This window comes from Lepisma saccharinum, chromosome 8 (genome assembly GCF_977018435.1).
Source record: "Lepisma saccharinum chromosome 8, izLepSacc3.1, whole genome shotgun sequence".
NCBI classification, from domain to species: domain Eukaryota; kingdom Metazoa; phylum Arthropoda; class Insecta; order Zygentoma; family Lepismatidae; genus Lepisma; species Lepisma saccharinum.
Genome location: NC_139236.1, coordinates 3973635 through 3997455, shown reverse-complemented (window position 1 = coordinate 3997455; position 23821 = coordinate 3973635). Strand labels below are relative to the sequence as shown.

At 34.0% G+C, this 23821-nt stretch overlaps 1 protein-coding gene across 3 annotated transcripts in view; it reads right to left on the bottom strand.

Annotated features, from left to right (window-relative positions):
• Positions 1-23821, bottom strand: part of wb (wing blister) — an 849362-nt gene that overhangs the window by 121860 nt on the left and 703681 nt on the right. For all 3 annotated transcript variants that reach the window (XM_083126284.1, XM_083126285.1, XM_083126286.1), the window contains 7 exons: positions 22898-23136; positions 22060-22171; positions 20463-20610; positions 17567-17714; positions 12369-12533; positions 10397-10557; positions 6513-6651 (listed from right to left, as the gene is read on the bottom strand). In XM_083126284.1, coding sequence (XP_082982410.1) covers positions 6513-6651; positions 10397-10557; positions 12369-12533; positions 17567-17714; positions 20463-20610; positions 22060-22171; positions 22898-23136 — 1112 coding nt within the window. The remainder of the gene's footprint in view (positions 1-6512; positions 6652-10396; positions 10558-12368; positions 12534-17566; positions 17715-20462; positions 20611-22059; positions 22172-22897; positions 23137-23821) is intronic.

The window sequence follows — 23821 nt, the reverse complement described above, 5'->3', positions numbered from 1 at the left end:
GACAATTTTGCACTTTTTATTTCCCACAAATCCACATAATCTAATGTCATCCACCTTGTCCAACGTAAGATTACCAATGCATGATGATATCTTACACCAAACCTCATAATTCATAACATTTGCTTGGCTACCACAATCTATTATACAAATGATAGGCAATTGACATATAATTCCATGTACAATTGGAACTTCTGTTAAAGGTGCAGGAATATCTTCATCGTTAATAACCCAGTCAGGTTCATCCTCAAACCATTCTAACAAAAAATTAATTTGCAAGTTACTTAATGCATTTTCATTCGAAAATTGCATAGAATCACAAACATTAAATAAATCATTTGACTCTTCCTTGTGCCTCTTGTAGGTAGTGCAGAGGGAAAGAGCTCTTCCGACTGCCACTTTAATTTAAAGTAGACTGCCTTTCCAACTGCTGTTGCCTAGCATCATTAAATTGTAAAGACTGAACACCAGAAGTTGGATTTTGAGTCAAATTAGGCTTTACACCAGTATTAGATGTACTCGTCATTATATTACTTTGCATATTGCTGGGCTGATTCCTCATTGTATCACTCACCACTGGCACATCTTGATTTTGTGGTGGACAGTTTTCGTAAACAGAGGGAAACAAAGATCTGTTACTATTAAAGTAACCATTCCTAGAAAATCTGTAATTAGGCTGCCTAAAATTAAGACCATTATCTTGTCTGGAATTCTCATTCGGGATATTTCTCTTATTATTACGGTAAAACCTGCCAATATTGTAAAAATTCCTAGGAAACATCTGATTTCTATTTCGTCGGAAATTTCCAAAATTAGTAGCATTACTTGCATTATATCTTGAACTCATACATTGATTTACATTGTCTGAACTATTTTCAACAGAGGCACCCAAATTATCAGAAGGCAGAGTTTGAGTAGAAGAAGAACTAGTACTTCTTGTTTGTCGAATATTTACTTGTCGTACATTTAATCTTTGATGTTCATTCTTCTTAAGACCTTTGTTAGACTTGTCGCAATCTAAATCTTCAGGTAAATGCATAAGTCCTTTCCTACTAGTTCTAATAACATCTAATTTACGAAGCATATTTGTAAGCTGATCCATCGTCTGAACACTATGACAAGCGATATTGTTAGCAACATTATCAGGCAACTGGCTCATTATCAATTGTATAACATCAACATCATTCGGATTGTTCACTAAATTTCAATATGTTGAATGTGATTTTAGTGCAAAAGTTTCTAAACTTCTATGTGCATTTTGGTCGTATTTTTGATTCCTTAAAATAGTTAACTGTGACTGTAACATTTCAGGCGAAGCAAACTGTTGAATAAACTTACTTTCGAAATCAGTGTAAGAAGAAAAATATCTTTTGTGTGTTTTAAACCAATAAGCTGCTCGATTTGTAAAACAATTCTGAATGCTCTGCAATCATTTATCAGCAGGCACTCCTATCAGATCTAACGCTGAGTTTAATTGTTCCAAGTATTCTCTTGCAGATTGCTTTTCAACTCGACCTGAGAACTTTGGTAATAAAGACAATTCATTTAACTTCAAATGTCTATCTTTCCTCATGTACAAGGGCAAAGAATCAGAGTTCGGTCTTGTATTACAATCTTCTTGAAAACTATGTGCACCATTACAATTTTCTATTCCATTCACAAATGCACTATCATGAATGTTTGGTGACTGTGATTACCAGCAAAATATGTGCAAGGGTAAGAACGATTAAACTTTTTCCTTCTAGACTCATCGTTATCATTATGAGAATTAAATGCTCTCTGTGTATTATTCATTCTTGAAGCTGTGTTATCAGACCTGTCTGGATGAATTTGAGTATAATTAGTAGAAGCGGAACACCAAGTGCAAGGATAGTTTGTGTAATTCAAATTACAATATCCTCCATAACTGCGGAAGTCCTCTGGCCTACCTAACATAGTTGATGTTGTTTCAGGAAATGCGTTATTTGAGGAAACATCAATGTTATTCTTAGTTTGTACTCTGTTTTCGTTTAAAATACAACTAGTTCTGTTCATACAAGAGCAATTAGAATTTTCTTGCGTCTTTCTAGCATTATGTAAACTAGATTGTATGCGATTTTGCTTCCAACTTACATGCTTAAGATGCGGTTCCCTTACATAAAACGTCTTTACTTTAGTAGTATCCATAGAGTTAATAGAACTTCCATCTGAATCACTCAAACCAGAATCATGCTTATTATATGACCAGTTCCAGAATCACGCTTTACATTTAATCTTCTCGATTGGCGATTTGTAAAATTATCAATACCATGAACTTGAGTGTTCGTATTAGAATATTTGTTATGAGAAGTACCTGTAACATTACAATCAGCACCACCATAATTTACATTAACTGGTTTCTGCATATTATTCTCAATGACATCAACACGCAATGCAAGTTGTTTCAAATTATTATCGTACTGATTAACAATTTCGAAACACTGTGAAACCTTCGAATCGAATGTTTCAACTTGCGAACAACAATCATCAAGTCCACATTTGAGTTTGCCTATATTGTCTTTTGCACCTTGTAAAGAACCTTCAATGTCATTTATTTGTTTCTCACGAAGATCTTGTATACTAAGAATGTCTGATATTTTACAGTCATAATTTTGCATGCTTTCTTGCAACTTCTGGTTTAATTCTGCATTTGAACTTACACACGTTTCTGCTAAAGATTCGATTCTTATTGCTACATCAGAAGCCAACATGTCTATACGGTTATTAACCTGCTTAAAATCAAAATTCATAGATTCAATTTTAGACTGTAATTCGACATTGGAAGCTTCAATTTTGGATTTCAACTCTTCGTTGGAAGCTTCAAGCTGATATTTTAATTCTTTGTTAGAATCTTCAAGCTGAGATTTTAATTATTTGTTGGAATCTTCAAGCTGAGATTTTAATTCTTTGTTGGAATCTTCAAGCTGAGATTTTAATTCTTTACTAGAATTAACTACAACGAACTGAATGCTCTTGATTGTTTCTAGCAGATCGTTAAAATTAGGACTAATACTCTCTTTGTAAGCTGACAATTCATATGGATTATAACTAGGTTCACAACATTTACAAAAGTAATTCTCTACCGTAGTAGAATAAATAGACCAATGAACAACTGACAACTTAAGACAAGAAAAGTGAAACCATGAAAGACATTTATAGCACTGAACAAATCTGATGTCAGCTTTCGTATCACCACAACATTCCACCTTGCGAGTACTGGTATCAGTCTTATCATCAGAATTAACTTCTTGACCTTGAACGTTTGTAAACGTTGCTAGATATGTGCCCTCGTATTGCATAGCAGTCTTCTTTCTGCTACGAGATTTACATGAATCTCTGGAAGACATTTTTCATTAACGAAAAAAAAAAACTTACACACACACTTAAATCAATCCCAGACCTACTGAGATTATATTTCACATCATTTATCCGAATAACTACTTAACTTCAGAGTCCTGTCACATGGTCGCCACTTTTTGCTAGTGTCATAGAGGCTTGAGCATTTTACATTATACTCAGTAAATAACTGTTCTACTTCACAGCAAATTATGAAATAACACTAATGTATATAGTTCAAAATCACAACACTGTTCTCTGATGAGTATACTTATTATTTGCACTGAATAAATACATTAATTATGCACCAATTACTATGATTCGAACTATATGCAAAACGTTCTTGTTATCTCCTTCAATTGTTTTTCAACAACTGGTTGCTACACAACAAAACAGTATGCTATAACATTTCTTTCTTTTTCTTTTACACAAGAAGTGATTTTACATTTTACAATTTGAAAACAGTCACACATGCCAATGCTACAACACCTACGTTGGCAGAATAAACTGCACTGTCCAAGAACGGATTGATGAAAACATAAAAGATGCCAAAAAAGACACCAAAATCAGGCCTTTCTGAACACCTCCACTCCACAAACCACACCATCTCCTCCACATCCATACTTCACCCAACCAGCTCTGTTATAGAAAACACTGTCAAAGAAACCAAGCTATCATCCAACAGAAACAGCACTCAACCTGGACAATGGACAAGCACAACCGATTTGGCACCCCGTCCTCAAAAAGATCCCACACCAGAAAAAAAAAGATGTGGTTCGCATACCCAACCCCTCTCCACCCATGTGGGGAACAGGAATTGCACTACACCGAGCAGCATGGGCCAGCTCTCCAACCAACACCTGGCAGTGCCACTCAACAACAGGAAGTAGAAAGCACAGCAGATGATGCAAACCAAGATACACATGAATAGACGCCGACTCCATGGGGCTTGGGGGGCTCGAGCCTCCGCACCCAAATGTTAATGATGTTGGGGCAGAGCCCCTCCAATAATTTTGCTTAAGAGGATCTAATGTATTATTTTGCTTCTCTTGTAAAGTTTATTCTGAATTGTGCAACATGAACTTAACTTTAAATACAGATTTGAAATGTTCTAGACCATCAACTTCGGGGGGCTGAGACCGCTAAACCATCAACTTTGGGGGGGGGGGTGTATTACCGGAGACAGCAAAACACATGACTTATTACTATATACTAAGTATATAATTATGAGTATTGTTAATATTTTACTAAAAAGAGTTTCAAAATAACAAGGTGATATGACAATTATACCAGTATGTTGTTTACTGAATTCTGAACAATTTGAGGTCGTAAACACGACTTTCAGGCAATATTGATATGTACGATATTTAGTTATCCTCAAAGTCTCTTACTCTAGTACAAAGAATAAGGGGAAAATAATTCTAAAGTCTTTGAGTTTATTTAACACTGGCTTGCAGCAAAGCACGCAAGGAAAGCTTATGAAAAGTCTGTATTGCGAAAGCGGGAATGGCTATGATCAAAGGCAATATTGCTAAAGCACAGCATGCTATGTGTTTTTTTTATAATTGCAAAATTAAATTTAAAAAGTAAAATATTGTAGCAAGAACAAAAAAGTAAAAATTTAAATAAAACTGTTAAATATTGTAAATATTCATTATTTTTATGGATACGTCAACACTAAGGTTATTTGCACCCGTCACATGTCCTTTCTTTACAAGTCTGTTGCGGACATTAAAACACACCCATGCCCTTTCCGGGACTCGAACCCGAGACCTCCGGATCAAAGTGAGTTGAGTCGACCACCCAACACGTTCAGCTACCGAGGCCGGCATAAAACTGTTATGTTGGCCTCTTAATGTAAATACATAGCCTACTTTTAAATAAAAATTTTAATTGTCATCTAAAAACAACAAATGAGCAGACACAGAAGACATAAAGAGAGTTTGAAACCTTTTCTAAATGTTTCTCACGTTAAATTTCATTTGCATGAGGAATATAATAGCTGCTTAAAAACTGCTATACGAAGACGTAATTTTTATTTTTAAAAAAGGGAGGGAGTGAGTCATTCATTCATTTATTTCAGTGATCAGAGCTCCCCCAATAATTTTGACAAGTCAGCACCCCTGTACACATGCTAGCTCCGCCAAATGGGAGAAATTGCAACTACCGCTGCCCAGGAACAAACAAAGTAGTGCTGCAGTACCATCTCCACTCCAGATGCCGTAACTTGGTGAATGAAGACAGTGAGTCTTTGAAATTAATAGGATTCAACCATTAAATTGGAAAGCGAAAACACGAAATTTCAAAATTTCATGTAAGTAATAATTCAAGTTGTTTGCTGCCTGGTAAGTTATACTTTCAGTTGGCAAGGGGGGATGTGGAGAGAACTCATGCTATTTACTTCCATAATACATATTTTCACATATTCAAATAAGACAAATCCCTTTAGCTCCTCTCTTGGAAAAAAATTGGAATGAGCCGAAAAGGCAGAGAGGGGGGGAGCAAGAATATAAAATGCGTATTTGAGGTAAAAGTTCTTTTAACTACCAAAATTTTTGTGGGCTGTCATGAGCCAATAGGGAGACAATGCACTGACCAATTGGGAATTGGACATCCATCCCACCCCTGTTCTCCCCTGGCATCATCACTGTCTCATGACAAGTACGTATAAACATTCCATACAGCACAAATCTCCAAGGGATATCCATAGGATATCTACAAATATCCAGATCAGATACACGGATATTGTGGATATAAATTAGATGTCCATAGGATATCTCATCCTGGATATGCAGAGAATGTTCCAACCTAGATATCCAGAGAATGTTCAAACTTGGATATCCAGAGAATGTTCCAACCTGGATATCCAGAAAATGTTCTGACCTGGATATCCAGAGAATGTTCCAACCTAGATATTCAGAGGATATCTCACCCTTAATATCCATGAGATCTCCAGTGCTGGATGTTCATAGGATATGTGGTATATGTTCACATGTAATTTAAAAATGGACATTCATGTTTGGATATCTGTGGCAAGATTTATCCATGGTGTCCAGTCATGTAACACTATAAGTTTTTTTTTAAAAAAATCAAATAGAGCACATTTCTTTCATTAAGTTACATATACGTTCTATATAGTTACTAGTAAATAAAAAACGAACCTTTTTAAAAGCATTATCAGCTGCTATACTGGCATTGATGGCAGCCTTTCTGGCTTCTTCCAGTGCATCCACAATCTTCTGGTAAGCAAGAGCAGCTCTAAGGGCAACATCTGCTTCCTGCTTGGTTCCAACAAAGAGGCTGGAAAGACAAGATAAACATTCCTGTACACAATAACCACTTTTGATAAACATCTCTGTACACAATAATCACTTCGAATAAGAAAACTAAAACCAGGCAAGTGACAAAACAATGTTTGATGTTTTCCACAACTATTTATTTTAGTATCATGCAATATTAATTAGATAACATATTGTAGCTTGGTGCATATTACTCACTGTTAAATAAAATAAACAACGTTAAATTGTATTAAGTTAAGTTTAACACTACTTACATGGGTGAGTATGAAGCTTTTTTGGAACAACGTTTCAGGGTCCAACTGCCCCCTTCATCAGGAGTGTAAATATTTTCCTTAGCACTGAACATAGTGCTGCGTTAAAAAGTGTTAAGAGAGGATTAGGTTGAGGGTAGGGTTGAAAACACTTAACACTATCCCTGACACATTCCTAATTAAAAAAAAAACTCCACATATTAAAAATCCCGTAAAGACAAACCACCTATTTCGATTGAAACCACTTAAAAACTGGAACACATGAAATCGATAAAAACCCATGTCAGTTGCACGGCCAGCACTGAAAGCTGCATCCCCTCCTATTCAGTCCCACCTATTACGTCACCATTCGAGCATAAATTCTCGTTCCTCACCAGCCGCTTGGATGACCTCTGGAGTAACATGAAAGCCATTCTTAGGTTCTGTTTTCATTGCCTTATCCCATTTTTTGAAGTCTTACCCAGCCTTCTTCCAAATTGCCATCATCAATGTTAAGTTTAGTACTCCTCCCTATGCAAATATTCGCGGCTTCATAAACATTTCAACCTAATTTATTTTCCTCTTTTCTGATGACCTCTCTCTTTATGATTTTATGCCCACTTTTAGTAATATGTTCTGATAACTCTGTTTTGGGGACCCCCTCTCTGAAGTCATCATCATGCTCCTTCCATCTCATGCGCATGCTTCTTCCCGTCTGCCCGACATACTCCCTGCCACATTCACATTCTATCCTGTATACACCTTTTTGTCCATCTGGATTTTCCTTCCCCCCTTCCTCCCTTTTTATATTCTGTGAAGTGTTTTTCTATATTCCGGGGGGGGGGGGGCCTTCATCCCACATCTAACCCAATATTCCTTTACAGTCTTTTCTATTTTTTTCCGATATCCCTTTATAATATGGAATTCCGACAAAACTAACTTTCTCTATTTCCTTTCCCTCTCCCCCTTCTTTCCTTGCTTTCCCATTAATGTCATTGCTATTTGCCCTTTTGATGATCTTCTGCACTTTCCTGGCTATTCTATTCATTTCTTGGTTCTTGTACCCATTTTTCTCCCCCACATCCATTATCCATTCTACTTCCTTTTCTTTTTCTTTCCCTTCATTGCATTTCCTAATGAAAAAATTCAGAAAAACCATTTGTTTTTATTTTCCCGGGATGTTCTGATTTTTTGTTTATATAGAAGTCCCCGGTATATGTTATATGCCTGTCATTATTCCTTTATCTGTTTTTGTAATACTAAGATCCAAGCACAGTCAACGAGATTTTCTCTGGTAAATTCAATTCTTTCATCCTGTTTTCCTAATTCTTCAAAAACAATATCGAGCTCTCTTTTCTTTCCTATTATTAGTATATCATCGATGTACCTGCCATAAAATTTAATATTAACCCCTGTTTGCTCCAAAGCAGTCTTTTCTACGTAATGCATAAAAATGCTAGCTACAATACCTGATACCGGGTTCCCCATTGCTAACCTTTCTTTCTGTCTATATATCTTATCGCTGACATAAAAATAATTATATCCCGTTACAAGGGTGAACCACCTAACATATTCCCAAGCTGCCAAAATGTCAACCCCTATCTCCAATAACCATCTCTGTAGATAATCACCTGCTTTCTCTCTGGGTACACTTGGGTACTAATTGACCATGTCAAAACTGCTAATTTCATCTTCTTTCTCGATTTCTAACCTTTCAATAGATTTTTTAACCTCCACAGAGTTTTTAATGCTGAACTGGGTGATTTCGTTTATTTTCTTAATCCTATTTACCAATAACTTAACACTCAACACTTTTTAACGCAGCACTATGTTCAGTGCTTAGGAAAATATTTACGAACCTGATGAAGGAGGCAGTCGGACCCTGAAACGTTGTTCCAAAAAAGCTTCATACTCACTCATGTAAGTAGTGTTAAACTTAACTTAATACAATTTAACGTTGTTTATTTTAATACTAATTAGACACCTTTAACTGTTTAGTGCTAATACTTTTCACTACTCTAACACTATGCTTCAAGTGAGCACCTCTTCTAATAGTTTTATGTGAACAAAATATATTTTTCCAGTGGTGAGGATTGAACCTGCAATTGATGTGATTTACTATAAATCTGTGCACTAACCAACTACAACTTATTTGAGGTAAAAGGTCATTTAACCACCAAAATTGATTGCTGAACAAACAAACTGGAACCCTTTAACAATATAAACACGTTACTTTGAAAATGATTGGCATGAAAAAATTCCACTGTTTCATTTCAAGATGACAAAAAAGAATAGCAGACTATTTTTAAAATGTTAATAGTATTCAAACAAAAAGAAATAGAAACAGATATATGTTTATTTAAGTGTTGTGAACAGTTAATCATAAAAACAACACTGGAAATTAAATTTAAAACTGTAGAAGATATATTTAAAACTATAAAATAGCATATTAAATCATGCCACAAGAAAAAATTGTCAAATATTAGTATTTACCATATTCATCACAGTATATGAAAGACATAATTATTTTAATATTATTATTGATTTATTTGACTTTTCCTATATATTAACGGTATCATTCAGATCAATTAAATTTTTTACATGCAAAATGAAGTTGAATGGAAACTGCAGAGAAAAGTTTTAAAATTTAGAGTTTGTTTATATAGCCCTTATACAGGGCATTTCACAATGGTCTCTATAGCTCTGCAAGAGGGCACCAAAACCAGTATCGCCACTACTGGTCTTGAGCTCGTATAAAGAAAGTTCAAATACTACACATAATTTTAAATTTAAGTATTTTATAAATATCATAGTCACATGTACGTACAACAAGTTGTACCTTGAAAGCAGTTGACAGTTAAAGCTCCCCATTCTCTAAAGAACTTCTTAGGACAGGGAAACATGTTTTTTTGGCTGTGCTTGTTAAGTAAAATTTGTACATTTTCCCAAAGACACTCCTTGTTTCAAGAATAATAACACTACAAAAATAGATGCTTTGTAAGGAGTAGAAAATTAATACAATCTAAAAAGTTTCTTACATTTCAACTTGGAATAATGTGATGTTACATATAAAGTTGACTTCATCATGACAAAATGTAAGCTCTAATTCAATCATTTCTTCTTCTACTTAAAAAATAAGCAATGTGATCATTAGTTTTTGAAATTACTTTTGTTGAGGCAAAGTAAGCATTTTTTCCCTTAAAATATGAATTACCAAAGTTTTTCTGGATACTAATCTGAGTAAAATTATTGCATGTTGCATTAATATGTAATTGTCAATTGATAACAATTTCTGATAATGTAAGGTTATTTAAAAAGGAGGTAAAAAATGACCTGGTTAACTTAGTACTGTATACACATTATTATACTAATAATGTATATGTATTTATAAGAATTTACATTATTTAAAATATATAATATATATTGAAGGGTGCAGAATGGCCTCATGTGCCAATACACCCAAAAATTTTAATTAATTCATTCATTCATTCAACGTGATAAATTTCAATTACTTACCCTTGCAAATATTTAGCTTGCTTCAGGAGGTTATTTGCATGAATTTCTGCTGGAATTACATATTTTTCTTTGTATATTGGGTTAAGTCTTGCCAAAATTCCTTCAATGTGCTCAATTTTATTTGTGAAATTCTGGATTTCCTTTCGTAAATCAAATATGTCCTGGTAAAAATAAAATAAAGAATTTTAATCATTCAAGATACTGATAAAATTGTAACGTCCTATGTCTTTTTTATATCAACCTATGTACTATGCATCCAGAAACTAAATGCTCAGTAGAAAAGTTCATTTACTTCAGAATTCAAAAATGCAGTTACTTCTGTTTGGGCAGTTTGTGTATGACGTTATAAACTATGATAAGATGACACTGCAACCAGTAATTCAAATATGAAAAAAATAATAATAATAATAATAATAATAATAATAATAATAATAATAAGCTAACATAATGCCAATTACACATGGAATTCACACTTTGAGACCAATTCATTGCCTTTTCTGGGAGTTATATCTAAATAATGACTATCAAAAGGATTTCCATGAATGGCAAAGAGTAAAATGTTATGACAGCCTTGGAAACAAGTGTGTCTGAAAGAGAAAAACATATGGTTCATCACTGATGAAACACTTGTAAAAACCCAAGCTTTTTTTTTTTTCAGCCAATGCAAGCTCCAACCTGTGCATGTCCAAACCCACATGGTAACAGGGTCACTTCTTTGTTTACATAGGTGTAAAGATTGTTATAAATCTAGGCTTTTTTTAATTATTGATTTAAATTTGAAATCATTTTGGGAAACAACTAACATTTTTCATAGTATGGAACAAGAACTACTTGTTAAAATATCTTGCTACATCTATGAAACAGAAAGATGTGCGTCTCATACAAATGTTACTTTCAGAACAATTGCAACTATATTCCTTTCTGATCTCTATGCTTAACTGTAGATTGTTTCCAGTTTGTCAGCACACTATATTCTCACCTCCTGTCAATCTAGAATTGTGTCAAATTTAATTTTTATCCATATGTAAATAGACATTATTGATAGAATTGTTCTGTAATTCTACATATAGGAGGATATAAAATTTTTATTTCATTTGGAGCTGAATATTGATGATATAATTGTTTAATAATGATGCAGAAGTTGATTTAATAATAATTTCTTATACATTATTATTCTTATACAGGGCTACTGGTTTTTAAAAAAGTTAACATTTATTTGGCTTATTTGTTAATGATTCTTTGCTATGACTAATAATGTGCTAATGGACTTTCTCTATTTGTGTTTTCGTAGGACATTGATGAGTATAGTGTTCATTTTACACTAAATTCAATTAACATTATGGCTTTTCAAAAATACAGCTTAAAATGATGTGTCATTATCATGTACATATAAATAAATCATTATGAGCATGGTGGTCCAAACAGTAAGGCATCTGCCCCCCATGGCAGAGCGGTTAGCACATCATGCTACAATGCCAAGGTTTCCGGTTAAGAATCCCGGCCTGGGCAATTTCATCATATCATCACTCATCCCCATCTTCACAAATTAGCCAAAAGTGGCACAAAGGATGAAGTAAAATCAAGCAAATCTGAATGGCATGTGGAATATCCTTATTTGATTCCTGGGGTGGGTGATTTCAGGTGGGAATTTTTCCACCAATGTGCCTGCAAGAAATGGCTCTGGGGTTCACCAGTCCTTAATAAATGGGTTCCTGGAAGCAACCTTGGTGGAGAGGGGAGGGGAAAAAAACAGACAGAGTATAATGCTTCATATTACCTCCACAAATGGCTGATATTGTGTATGCATATCCATAGCCTCTTATGTGCCTTCATGGCATGTTACAATATTCCAGGGGTAGTTTTGCTTTTATCTTTAAATGCCTCATTACTTGAAAAACTTGTAGGGCTGCATCTAAAATACACTAGTCAATAAAAACAAATAAAATATAAGTGTAAATTTAGAAATATTTACCTCATAATATTTTCCCGCCTCTACTAGCAGCTTTTGAGCATCTTCATTGTATTGTTTGCCTTGCGACATTAAACTCTGAATATCTTTCTTGTGTTTGTCAATTTGTTTAGCTTTTGACTTCAGTTTTTCAGCAGCCACTTCATTAGAATCCATTACATCATCAGTCTGTAATACAAGGTAAACAACAGTAAGTAAAGACATAGAATGACATGTGACATGAATGATAAATAGAACATGAAGTCTTTCTGAGAAAACTTTATATTCTGTGCATTATATTGAGATACTGACAAGAGAGACATCTGCCTTGACAAACCTAGACTGGTTTTCTGATGCACTCAAGGAAATATTTTGATTTTAAATCAAAATTTACTCATGTATAATGTTCACTTTTTTCCAAAATTTTTACCCCATAAAACTGTGGTGCATATTGTGAACAGAATAATTCAATCAGCCAACATGAAACCACACATGTTTTCACTATCTCAATGTGTATAACACGTACATATCAACAGGTGCAAATACAAATTACCTGGTTGGATTTCTTTAGTAATATTTTTTTTGTCTGGCAGAATTCAAGCATGCACCACCCCCCACATGGGATGTGTATCAGCAGTATTTGTCAGGTGAGAAATAATAGAAAATAACTTCCCGAGTGCTGCAAATCCAAAACATAATTTTGATCTCACTATTCTCTATTATTACAGAATAAACAAGGTGGATACAGAAGTGAAAGCCTTGGGATGCTAAAGACAGTGGAGGGAGAAGGGGGGAATGGTTGGGATTGGTGACTCATTCTATACACAAAACGATATTCTCCTCTTGGTCCACATAGCAACAGCTTTACAACCTACAACAAAGAAAGCCATTTCTTGAACCTAAATTGAACTGCGCATTATACAGTCCCCGAACTTTGGAAACGTACTGCACCACAAGAGAGCTGCATGTGACAGCGTGCGCATGTGGGAGTTGGTAAGAAGTAACATCTCGTGTGCCATTAGTCTTGTGCAAGAATAGAGTTGCTATGTTGGAAGCTTATTTTGTGATGTTATCAAGCCTTGCATCTGGACTTCAGAAAATCTGCACACATTACATGAAGAACCACTTCACTCTCAAAAAGTTGGGAGTGTGTGGTGTTCGATTTCTGGGTGGCAAATTGTGTGACAATTAGAAACAAAACTGTTAATTGAGCTCTATACATAGACATTATCCATAATTTCGTGGCGATGCTTGAAGAAGTGGAATGTTATTGTTGGTTTCAAGAACATGGTGCAACCTGCCACACTTCTAACGAGAGAATGGAGATGCTCTGCAAGTTCTTCCAAGATCAACTGATCTCGTAAAAATTGTGTCCGCCTCACTTGCCAGATTTGAGTCCTCCAGATTTTTATTTGTAGGGATATCTAAAAAATACAGTGTACCACAACAACCCCAGGACACTGCAAGATCTGCAGAACAACATAATCAGAGCCGTAAGGGACATCCCAAGCAACATACTGAAATAAGTAGGGTCCAACATGTGCCCTCACGTGAATTTGTGTATTCAAGAAAATGGATGGCATTTCCAGCATGTTCTGTAAATATTGTGTTGTTATATGTAAGCACGAATTTCAATAAAGTTATAGGTCACAGTATAAAAGTATTAAATTGTCCTTCACTATTTTCATGATTTTTTTTTCTTTAATTAGAGTTCGGGGACTTTTGAATTGCACTCTATACGAGGTATAATTGTTTGACGCTTTTCCCCATCAAAATTCAGGGTGACATTATACACACACGCATATTATACATGCGTAAATATGGTAATACATTATTTCACAACCACTGCTCTTCTACCCAATCCTTAGCACCACCTTCAACTTGTACATTCACATAGCAGTTGGAAACTTTATCATCCTAGCTCCTAGAAACTTTTAACTAGGCGAAATATCCAGTCCTCAATCATAAGAGTCAAAATTCACTGCTCTCTCAACCTAAAGGCAAGACTTCGCAATTGCCACCCACACCAACAACAATGACGTTAAAGAACTAGAAACCACAGAGGTTAGCCATGGATGCAAACACAAAAGAGACTGACAAGGCCACCCAGGAACCTGCTCATATCTTTCTTCTCATGCACTTTCCTCTGCCCAACTTCCAAACATCAATCAGTCTCGTACAGTGAGTCTCACCGTCGACTTGGCAGAGGTGGCCAATGCTCCATGCAGTGAGAGCACATCTGCCGGCATATAGAGCCACAGCTGTATACTGACTTGCCACTGGAAGCATCAGTGCTTCATTATTCAAACAGCTGGTGTTCAGTTTGCATGTGTTTGTGAAGTGTTAAGGTGTTAACGAGTGTTTTAAGTTGTTTTGTTTTAGTTTACGTATTACTGGTGCTTTTCTGCAGTCTAATAATGCCATGTTATACACACAATTTAAAACAACGAATTTTTATGTACAACTCTTTATGTCATTTCGAATTATTGTAGGGAAGTTAGAAGGCATTTTGCAACAGAATTCCCAGATGTTACCATTCCATACAGAGAATGTGTTTGGACACTTATTAATTTATAAATTCAACTTCTAATCTTAGATATTAATAAAAATAGGAACTGCACCATTCCAGATTTTAATATTTATTATTATTTTTTCATTTACTTCCATTAATTTTTTTAATTGTTTTTGTTCCCCTGTGTTTTATTGAATTTAAATGGTTTAAGTAGTTTAAGTAGAATATTAAGTGTGAACAAATTTATGGAGACAGGGTCTGTTCTTGATAAGAAGTGAAGGGTGAAACAGTGTGTGCTTACTGATGAGAAATTAGACGACATTGGAACATGATTGGAACATACTCGTCAAAAATCCCTCCAGCGCCTTGTACAAGAAACAGACATTTCCAAGTCATGTGCATGGCAAACTATTGGCTTTTAAACCTGAAGCCATACATTAGAAAAAAATGAATTGCTAAAAAGATGCCGTAAATGTGTGGATGCAGGAGGACAACAATTCCAACACCTCTTGTAACAACATACATGCTCATTTTAATTGTAACTGTGCATGTAATTTTATAAGCTCATTTCATTACATATCTAGCAGTTCGAGTTGCATCCAGTTTGCCGGCAGATGTGCTCTCGCTGCTCGTCATGCAGGCTGCAGCCAAATCGACCTTGAGACTCACTGTAGTAAGACACTAAAGGATTGCCACATTTTCACCGCTCTCCAAATAAAAATTAAATGGTGGCCACAAGTTTCACCAATTGTCATAGTTAAAACAAAGGATTGCCACAGTTTTCATCCACTCTTAAAATAAGATACTAAAGGATTGTCATATTTTCACCAACTCTTGTGGTAGAGACTTAAGAACTGCCACAATGTTCACAATCTTCACTTCTAATCTGGCTACACTAATCTTGATATTATTATCTCTATATCCAAATAAATGCGATATTACAATGAAATATAACAAAAAAATTCTTACAATATGCTCAGTGTATCCTACTTGTTTAAAACTGTATATTTTAGTAGTTTAATTTACAAAAAGAGAGTATAGTCATTAAATTACAGGCTATTTACAGAGAAAAAAATTGGATGTGTAAAATTATGATCAATTTAACTAACAAATCAACAAAACATCAGTATTTTTTTTACTTGGAAGTGAAATAACAAAAAAAAAATACTGACTAAACAGTCCCATCTCTTAATATAAATACTGTCAACCAAATAGTCTTGAGATTACATGCAAAATAATTTAACTGGATTCAGATTTAAATAAAGTTTTTATTTCAAAGGCCAATAGATACAGGGTGATCCATTTGAGATGTTAGGTTAATCTCTGAGCAGTTTGTTGTAATATATGCAGAAAAGATGTAAGTTTTGAGTGAGTGCAGGTTTACAGACTTCAGCCTCGTGGCGCTAGCATTCATGGTAGATAAAGAGAGTGATCATGCCACAACAGCACAATGTCTCGTATGGGATGTGAAATTTTCGAGTGTTATATGCACACTAGTACAGCCACATGGCTGAAGTCTGTAAACCTGCACTCACTCAAAACTTACATCCTTTTTGCATATAATACAACAAACTACTCAGACATATGTAAACGGTCTACTTTTCTGACATCTCAAATGGATCACCTGGTATATTCAAATAATCCATGATATGGAAGATGTAATATAATGATTATAGTTACAAAGTAAGCTTGAATTCATTTCGTGGTATTTATAGTGGGTATTGAAATTCCTTGTATCAGTTTTAACTCCTGCTCCCTGTCTCATATCATATTATATCATAATAAGTGGGGGAAATAGAACATGTTAAAAGTCTCACTGTCACTATTATCAAGTGCAGGAGCAGTTTCCTTTATTTATATATGCAGGTCTAACTGTTTTCCTTGTAGATTGACGGTTTTTACAAGCACATATGTCTGATTAAGGGAGTAAGTGCTCTCCCAAAATGTTGCATTAAGTGCCCAAATTACAATCTTGCCACCGAAGTTCAAATCCTGGCAATGCAATGGTATGAATGTTCTTTGTGTCTTTTCATCAATTTCATTATATCATCATTAAGGCTGAGACGATACCAATGACAATATATCACTATCAGCCGATACCAATGGTATCTCTATGGGAAAGCATCGGTTAGGAATTTATTTACAGATACCGACTGATACCTTTCCGGCCTTTTGGTCTCTTTCTGCTTCCGATAAAATACCTCTCGACATTTTTGCAGAGTCCAATTATCCTGGAAATTATTAAAATCCGAAGTTTCTTGTTATTTTGCACCAAAAAATTAATTTTCTGATGACATGTAATTTAATATTCTACTGTACTTTTGTATATTTTGAAGCAAAATCTTGGTCAACTGATGCATATAATTAGAGTGAGATACTGACACACTATTGTTAATGAATATTTTAATAACTATTAATTATTACAATTTCCAAGTATTTGTATCGGTATTGGTGGGAATCTGTGAGAGAATCGGTTTCGGTTCAAAGTGGTATTGGCTCAGCCCTAATCATCATTCATCCTCATCGCCATGATTAGCCAAAAGTGGGAGAAAAGTGATGCCAATAAAAGAAAAAACAATCCATGTTATAAATACTGACAAATAAAACAGAATTGATAAGTACAAATTTAGATGGATTAATGAATGTAGCATATTTTCCCTCTGTAATTACTTTATTGTAGTATTAATACTAATAAATTAACAAATTTCACCTGTTCTATATTTTCAACAGCATTCATGAGTGAAGCATTCAGGTCATCAAGGCGAAGTTGAAATTTTGAGAGCTCATCCTGCAAATGCTCTACTCGAGTTTTGTTGAACAACAATCCTTGGATTTTCTTCAGTAGATCTTCAGCTAGGCTGAAAAAATCAAATGGTACCTTAGAAGTGGAGATAAAGGAATACAGGAAAAATAAATACATTCTGAATGTCAGTTTCTAAATTGTTCTAGTTGTATTGATTTAATAACTACAATTTGCTACTGAATAGCAATTAGTTCATGACACAATATGTACTACATCCATTCACAATAAACGAAGGGAGATTTCTACTACATTATTGTACTAGATACAAAATAATAAAATAGTTTTAATTTTTAAGCACTTTTTATTCCATAAAGATGAAACTTCATTTAATTATTTTAGGAGTTTATTGTCATAAAATCAAGTTGGTCGAACTCTTATGCCAAGTTAACACATGAAAAAATATATAATCTATCTGTGATCTATTCCAAACTTCTTGATCTGAAAAACTGTCCCTCCTATTGTTGAACCTGAGAATTAACAGGCAGTTAAAGTTTCTTCCAGTAACTCGCCATACAAATGTCTCTGTCTTGCTATTTCTGACTTAACAGGTTAGTTGATTTGGTCTACTTTATGCACAGTAAGGCTAATCAGAACTGGACCTACAGTTTAAAGTGAGATCCGAACCACTATGTGCCTCCACCGGGTATCAAACCTGGGACCCCTTGATTACAACGCGACGATGCTACTACTGCACCATCGCAGAGGCCCCTATTTCTGACTTGAGGATGTCCTTGTGTTATGACAATACAACATACCTACAAAAGTCTTAACTATTTTATCAGGTTTATAGTAACTGGACATGTGTCATAACATAGATCAAGTGATGCAACTTGTATATATAAGATGTTTGTTTAGATAAATGTGCATATTAAGTCTACCAAGTATATGTGTGTCATGTTTATAACATTTTTCTTCAACCGTGAATCGACACTCAAGATTATTCATTTAAAATATCAGGCTTGTACTTACAGTACAAAAAGTTTAAATTTTATATTTGCTTTCATTTAAAATTTAAATGTGAAAAGTCTATGGATTTTTACACTAAACTATTCTTTATAAATTTCTCATTGTACCAAGTAAAGGGTTGAAGAGTGTTTGATATTGTCACATTTATGGTAGCACTTGAGGCACGTAGTGGTTCTAAAGTATGTGGAATAACATCCATGCCAAACCAATATCTTGAGATATAATAAACAAAAGTACACAAAAGAAAAGAAAATAGAAACATATTTCCTCTTCCACCGCTATGTATGTATTACAAAATTATAAATAATTCAGGTACTCACATTTTCCACGAAAATGGAAAAGTGGAAAACATGAGTACCTGATTTATCTATTACCGCGTCTCTCATTCCCATAGTATGAAAAACTATAAAATGTTAACATTATAAAATTAATACGAGAACAGAAATAATAAATTATATTTAATATTCTCTGTAAATACTTCAACTATTTTCTTGTAGTTTATGGTTATTACAAGCATAAGAAAACAGTTTTTCATTGTGATGTTTCAGGAGAACACACGCTCCCTTCATCAGACATTTATTTTTATCTTGACTAAAGATACAGTTATAACAATGGTTAGCAATTTTTTAAACATAAAGAATCCATTATATAATGGATGTTGTCAATGTTACATTGTTGTAATATAGCAACCTAACTGTGAAAAAAAGCAGTCTGTTTTATTTTTATTTCAGATAAAAAAATTTGATCCTATTATTTTTTATTTAAAATTATGAATCCCAAACATCATCAGGTAATTCAAAGTCATCATTGTTTTCACAAAGTTTCTTGATGTTTTCTGTTACATTAAATTTTAAAGATGGTGGCTTACTCCATTTGTGAAAAAGAAAACTCCATACTGGATCTATGTTACCAATTTCATTATTTAATTTATTCCAGTGGGTTTTTTTTTTGTTTCTTGTTGTTTTTTTTTCGTTGTGACGTTTCAGGAGTCTGATGAATGTCTGAGGAAGGGAGCATGTGTTCTCCTGAAACGTCACAATGAAAAACTGTTTTCTTATGCTTGTAATAACCAAAAACTACAAGAAAATAATTCTACAATGCAAGCAATGCGTACATACAAGAAAAACTATTACTTCAACTATACTTTGCGTCTTTCTACATGCATGTTCTTCTTTATCAAATAAATTGGGTCTAAATACACATTGATATGCTGAGTATTCAGTTTTTGTTCATGTTTTAAAACTGTTGAAGACTGGATAATACAACAGGGTTATGCAGTAGAACCGAGATTTTACGTTCCCAGATATTAAATTTTCTCACATTATTTATTCAATTTTCATGGTCCAATGAAACAATTGCTATAAAATTTTCCAAGATGTTACATTTTCAAAAAAATTAAATATTTTCCTCTTGTTTCCCTGAGAAATGCAAAATCGAGGTTCCACTGTATTTATAAATTTATTTTGAAAGGGGATTGAAAGCCTTAAATTCCATTCAAGCCTTCTATATTCATCAAAACTGAAAAAATTGTAAAGAATACATCATCAAAAGAAGAATTATTTCATGATTTTCAATATGATAGTAGACTCAATATAAGTTATGTGCCAATTTTTGGTATTCCCAAAATCCTACTTTGGGGGAACTTTTAGTGTTAGTATATGCAGTAAACAGATGCAATTACACTTCAAAATGCTGTGGAAACAGTTATTTTCAAGTTTCTGTTGCAATTTATTTCAGGTGAAATGCTTATTTTCCTGAATAAGACCACTGTTTTAATTAATGAGAAAAAATTCTGATATTGTGAATTTCAGAGTTCAATGTAAAGAGTATAGGTTACCTCAGTTCATATTCTGTCCTTCCACGGTAAAGTGTCAAGTTCCTTTGTTTAATAAGATGAAGGAGATTCTCAGCTTCAGCCAAGGCAGAAGCCACATTGACTGATGGAGTTTCACCAAGAGCATAGTTCTTCAAATATGCAACAGTGTCTGAAATTTAATTAAAAATACTGTACAAAATGCATTTTAACAAATTAAAGTTATTTTACTGAATAATTCAAATGCTATGTTAGTGTATATTGGTACATTTAAATATGATAAGATTGGAAGAACAATATTTCAGCAAAGAAATGGAATATACGAGGGTCATATGAAAAGTAATGAGAATAATTTTTCACACAAATCTGTAACAGCACGAGAATGTTTGGTAAGTGGTGGTGCCATCTGTTGTTTAACCTTGTGTGCCATAAGATAACAACAGTTTGCTTCACATGGACAGTATTGCTCCTAAAAAAGTGATGGATAAAGATGTGTGTTTTGTCAACATACTCTCATTCTTTTTAAAGAGGAAATCCCCACTGCAGAAATGCCGAGACTTCAGCATTCCTATGGAAATGTATGCATGGATGCTATCAGTGTTAGAACATGGGAGCACAAGCATCCAAGATCAGGCTTTTGGTAGTCAATCAACTTGTGCATGTTGGCTCCCTTGCATATTAACTGAAAAAAACAAAGTTCAGTGTGAAAACATCACCAATGAAACTTTTGAAGGGAATGGTTTCTTGCTCAGTATTGTGACTGGTGATGAAAACTGGTTTCTCCATTTCGAACCTGAAATGAATAAAATATAGTATGGAATGGCACCACTTGAATTCTCCATTAAGAAAAAAAAGCAAAGACAGTGCCATCAGCTGTGATGGTTATGGGCACAGTTTCATGGGAAATGGAGGAGCAGATTTCAGCTGATTTTTTTGAACCTGGGTAAGCCATGAATGCTGCTCATTATGTCCAGACACTACACAAGCTCTGTTGTGCATTGTGCAATAAACATCTTGGAAGAAAGATCCTCTCCAGCACAACGATACTTAGCCCCACTCAGCTCACTTTACATCAGAAGAAATTGACAAAATAACGTGGGAAGTCTTCTTACAACCCTTGGCACTATGAGATTACCATCTGTGTGGATTTGTGAAGGATCATATGTTGGCATGCTGAAATAGAGTTCTACTGCAGAGGTATGTTAAAACTTCTACAGTGGTGGGGAAAATGTGTACAAAGATGTGGAGAAATAAACAAAGTGTGTACATTAAGATTATGTACTTAGTTTTTCAATTATGCAACATGATAGTTTAGAAAATATTGTCACTAATTACTATTGGTATGACTCTTGAATTATGGTGCAATTTTATTTAAATTTGATTTTTTTTTCATTCAGGCAATGATTATTTATATTCATTTGGTAGGAAAAAAAGAGTAATAATAAGTCAATTAAAGAAAGAAGACATGTCATACAACCTTATGAAATGTATGAATATAAAAGATGTAACTGATATAATGTTACAAGAAATTTATGAAAATGAGAAAGATGACACAAACATATATGCAGCAATTTTCGTAAAATGTGATTATAAATGCATAAAAATAAAATTAAAATAATACCATCTATGTTTCTGCGCAATGGGCCCAATTCATCTAAAAAAATTTTTGCATCTGTATGAAGCATTTCACTTTCTATACTCTTGTTATCAGCTCGATGGAATATACGTTTCGCCTGTAAGATGAAAATGTGCATTAAATCAAATTCAGTAAGTAAACGTGGAATGCAATTTCTTAGACATGAAATATGAAAATCATTGTCCATGTATGTCAGATAATAATATCAATCATGGTACTCTAGTGGATTTGTGAACCAGTAAATACAAATACCTTCATAAATTTTACTATTTGAAGGTGATTGTAATACTTTCATGGTATTTACCCTTGCATATAGATATTTCTACACTACTGAATATGATTTCTAGCTCATATTTAAAATGTTAAAAGTATTATGTATACAAAAGGATTCAATCACCTATTATTTAGTCTAAAATTGCAAATGTGACGCAGAATTTGTTACTTAACTATGTATTGAAGCAGGTATTCATTTATTATTGCAGAGATACTTGTCTTTGCAATTTGTATTCATCTAATGTGTCTAATTAATTAGTTAATGTGCAATTTACAATAATCTGTAAAAGAGCTACATAATATTATAATTGAAGATGAAATGGGAGCATCATTACCATTGAGTATTTGATATCTTAATTACCTTGTACTGAAGTATTAATTTCCAAATTTTGTTATTTCCTCAATATATACTTCCAACTGGTGAACAAGATTTAAGCATTAAGCAATTAAATTGAATTAATATATTATTATTTTAAGCAAAGCATCATCATATAATAAACTGAAATAAGTAATAAAAATCAATTATGCTTATACAGTGCGGAATACTTACTCTGTTCAGTTGCTGCCGAGCACCTTTTTTCAACTTCTCCACCTCACCATCTGGAAGTTCAGACTCTGCCAGAGACAAGTAGTTTCTCAGCTTGGTGTTGAGCTCCAGGCTATGGTTTTCCACCTCAAACAGTTTTTCCCATGGTGCTGGCACAAAAGTTGTGACATTGAGAGACATGAGTCTTGCAGACATGTTGTCCACTTTATCCAGCAGTACACCGGTGCAACCATCATCACATGCTGTTCAAAACAAATTACACAAGATAGTTACCATATCACTTTATAATTAAATATATTAGCCTTAATTTCCAGCACTGTACACTCAAAGAGCTCTTTCTTAACATCATGATAAAGAGTTTTTCTTGTATGTATGCATTGCTTGCATTGTAGAATTATTTTCCTGTAGTTTACGGTTATTACAAGCATAAGAAAACAGTTTTTCATTGTGACGTTTCAGGGGAACACACGCTCCCTTCATCAGACATTTATTTTCAATTCGACTAAATATACAGTTATAACAATGGTTAGCAATTTTTTGAACAAAAAGAATCCTTTATATAATGGATGTTGTCAATGTTACATTGTTGTAATATAGCAACTTAACTGTGAAAAGAAGGGAGCGTGTGTTCTCCTGAAACGCCACAACGAAGAACTGTTTTCTTATGCTTGTAATAACCGTAAACTACAGGAAAATAATGATAAAGACTTTTTACTATTTGTGGTACAGTATATATGTGTTTGTTGACATCATTCATGCAAGTGCACGTGTGCTTTCTGGATGAATCAAGTGGCAAAATAAGTGTGGAAAAGATAAGGTAAAATCATCTGGTGCTGAAACACCACTGAAGTTTCACACATAGTAACGTCCCCTGAAAGTTCCACCCCATGGCCCTGTAATAGGCATCATGCTTTGGTCTCGAGCTAC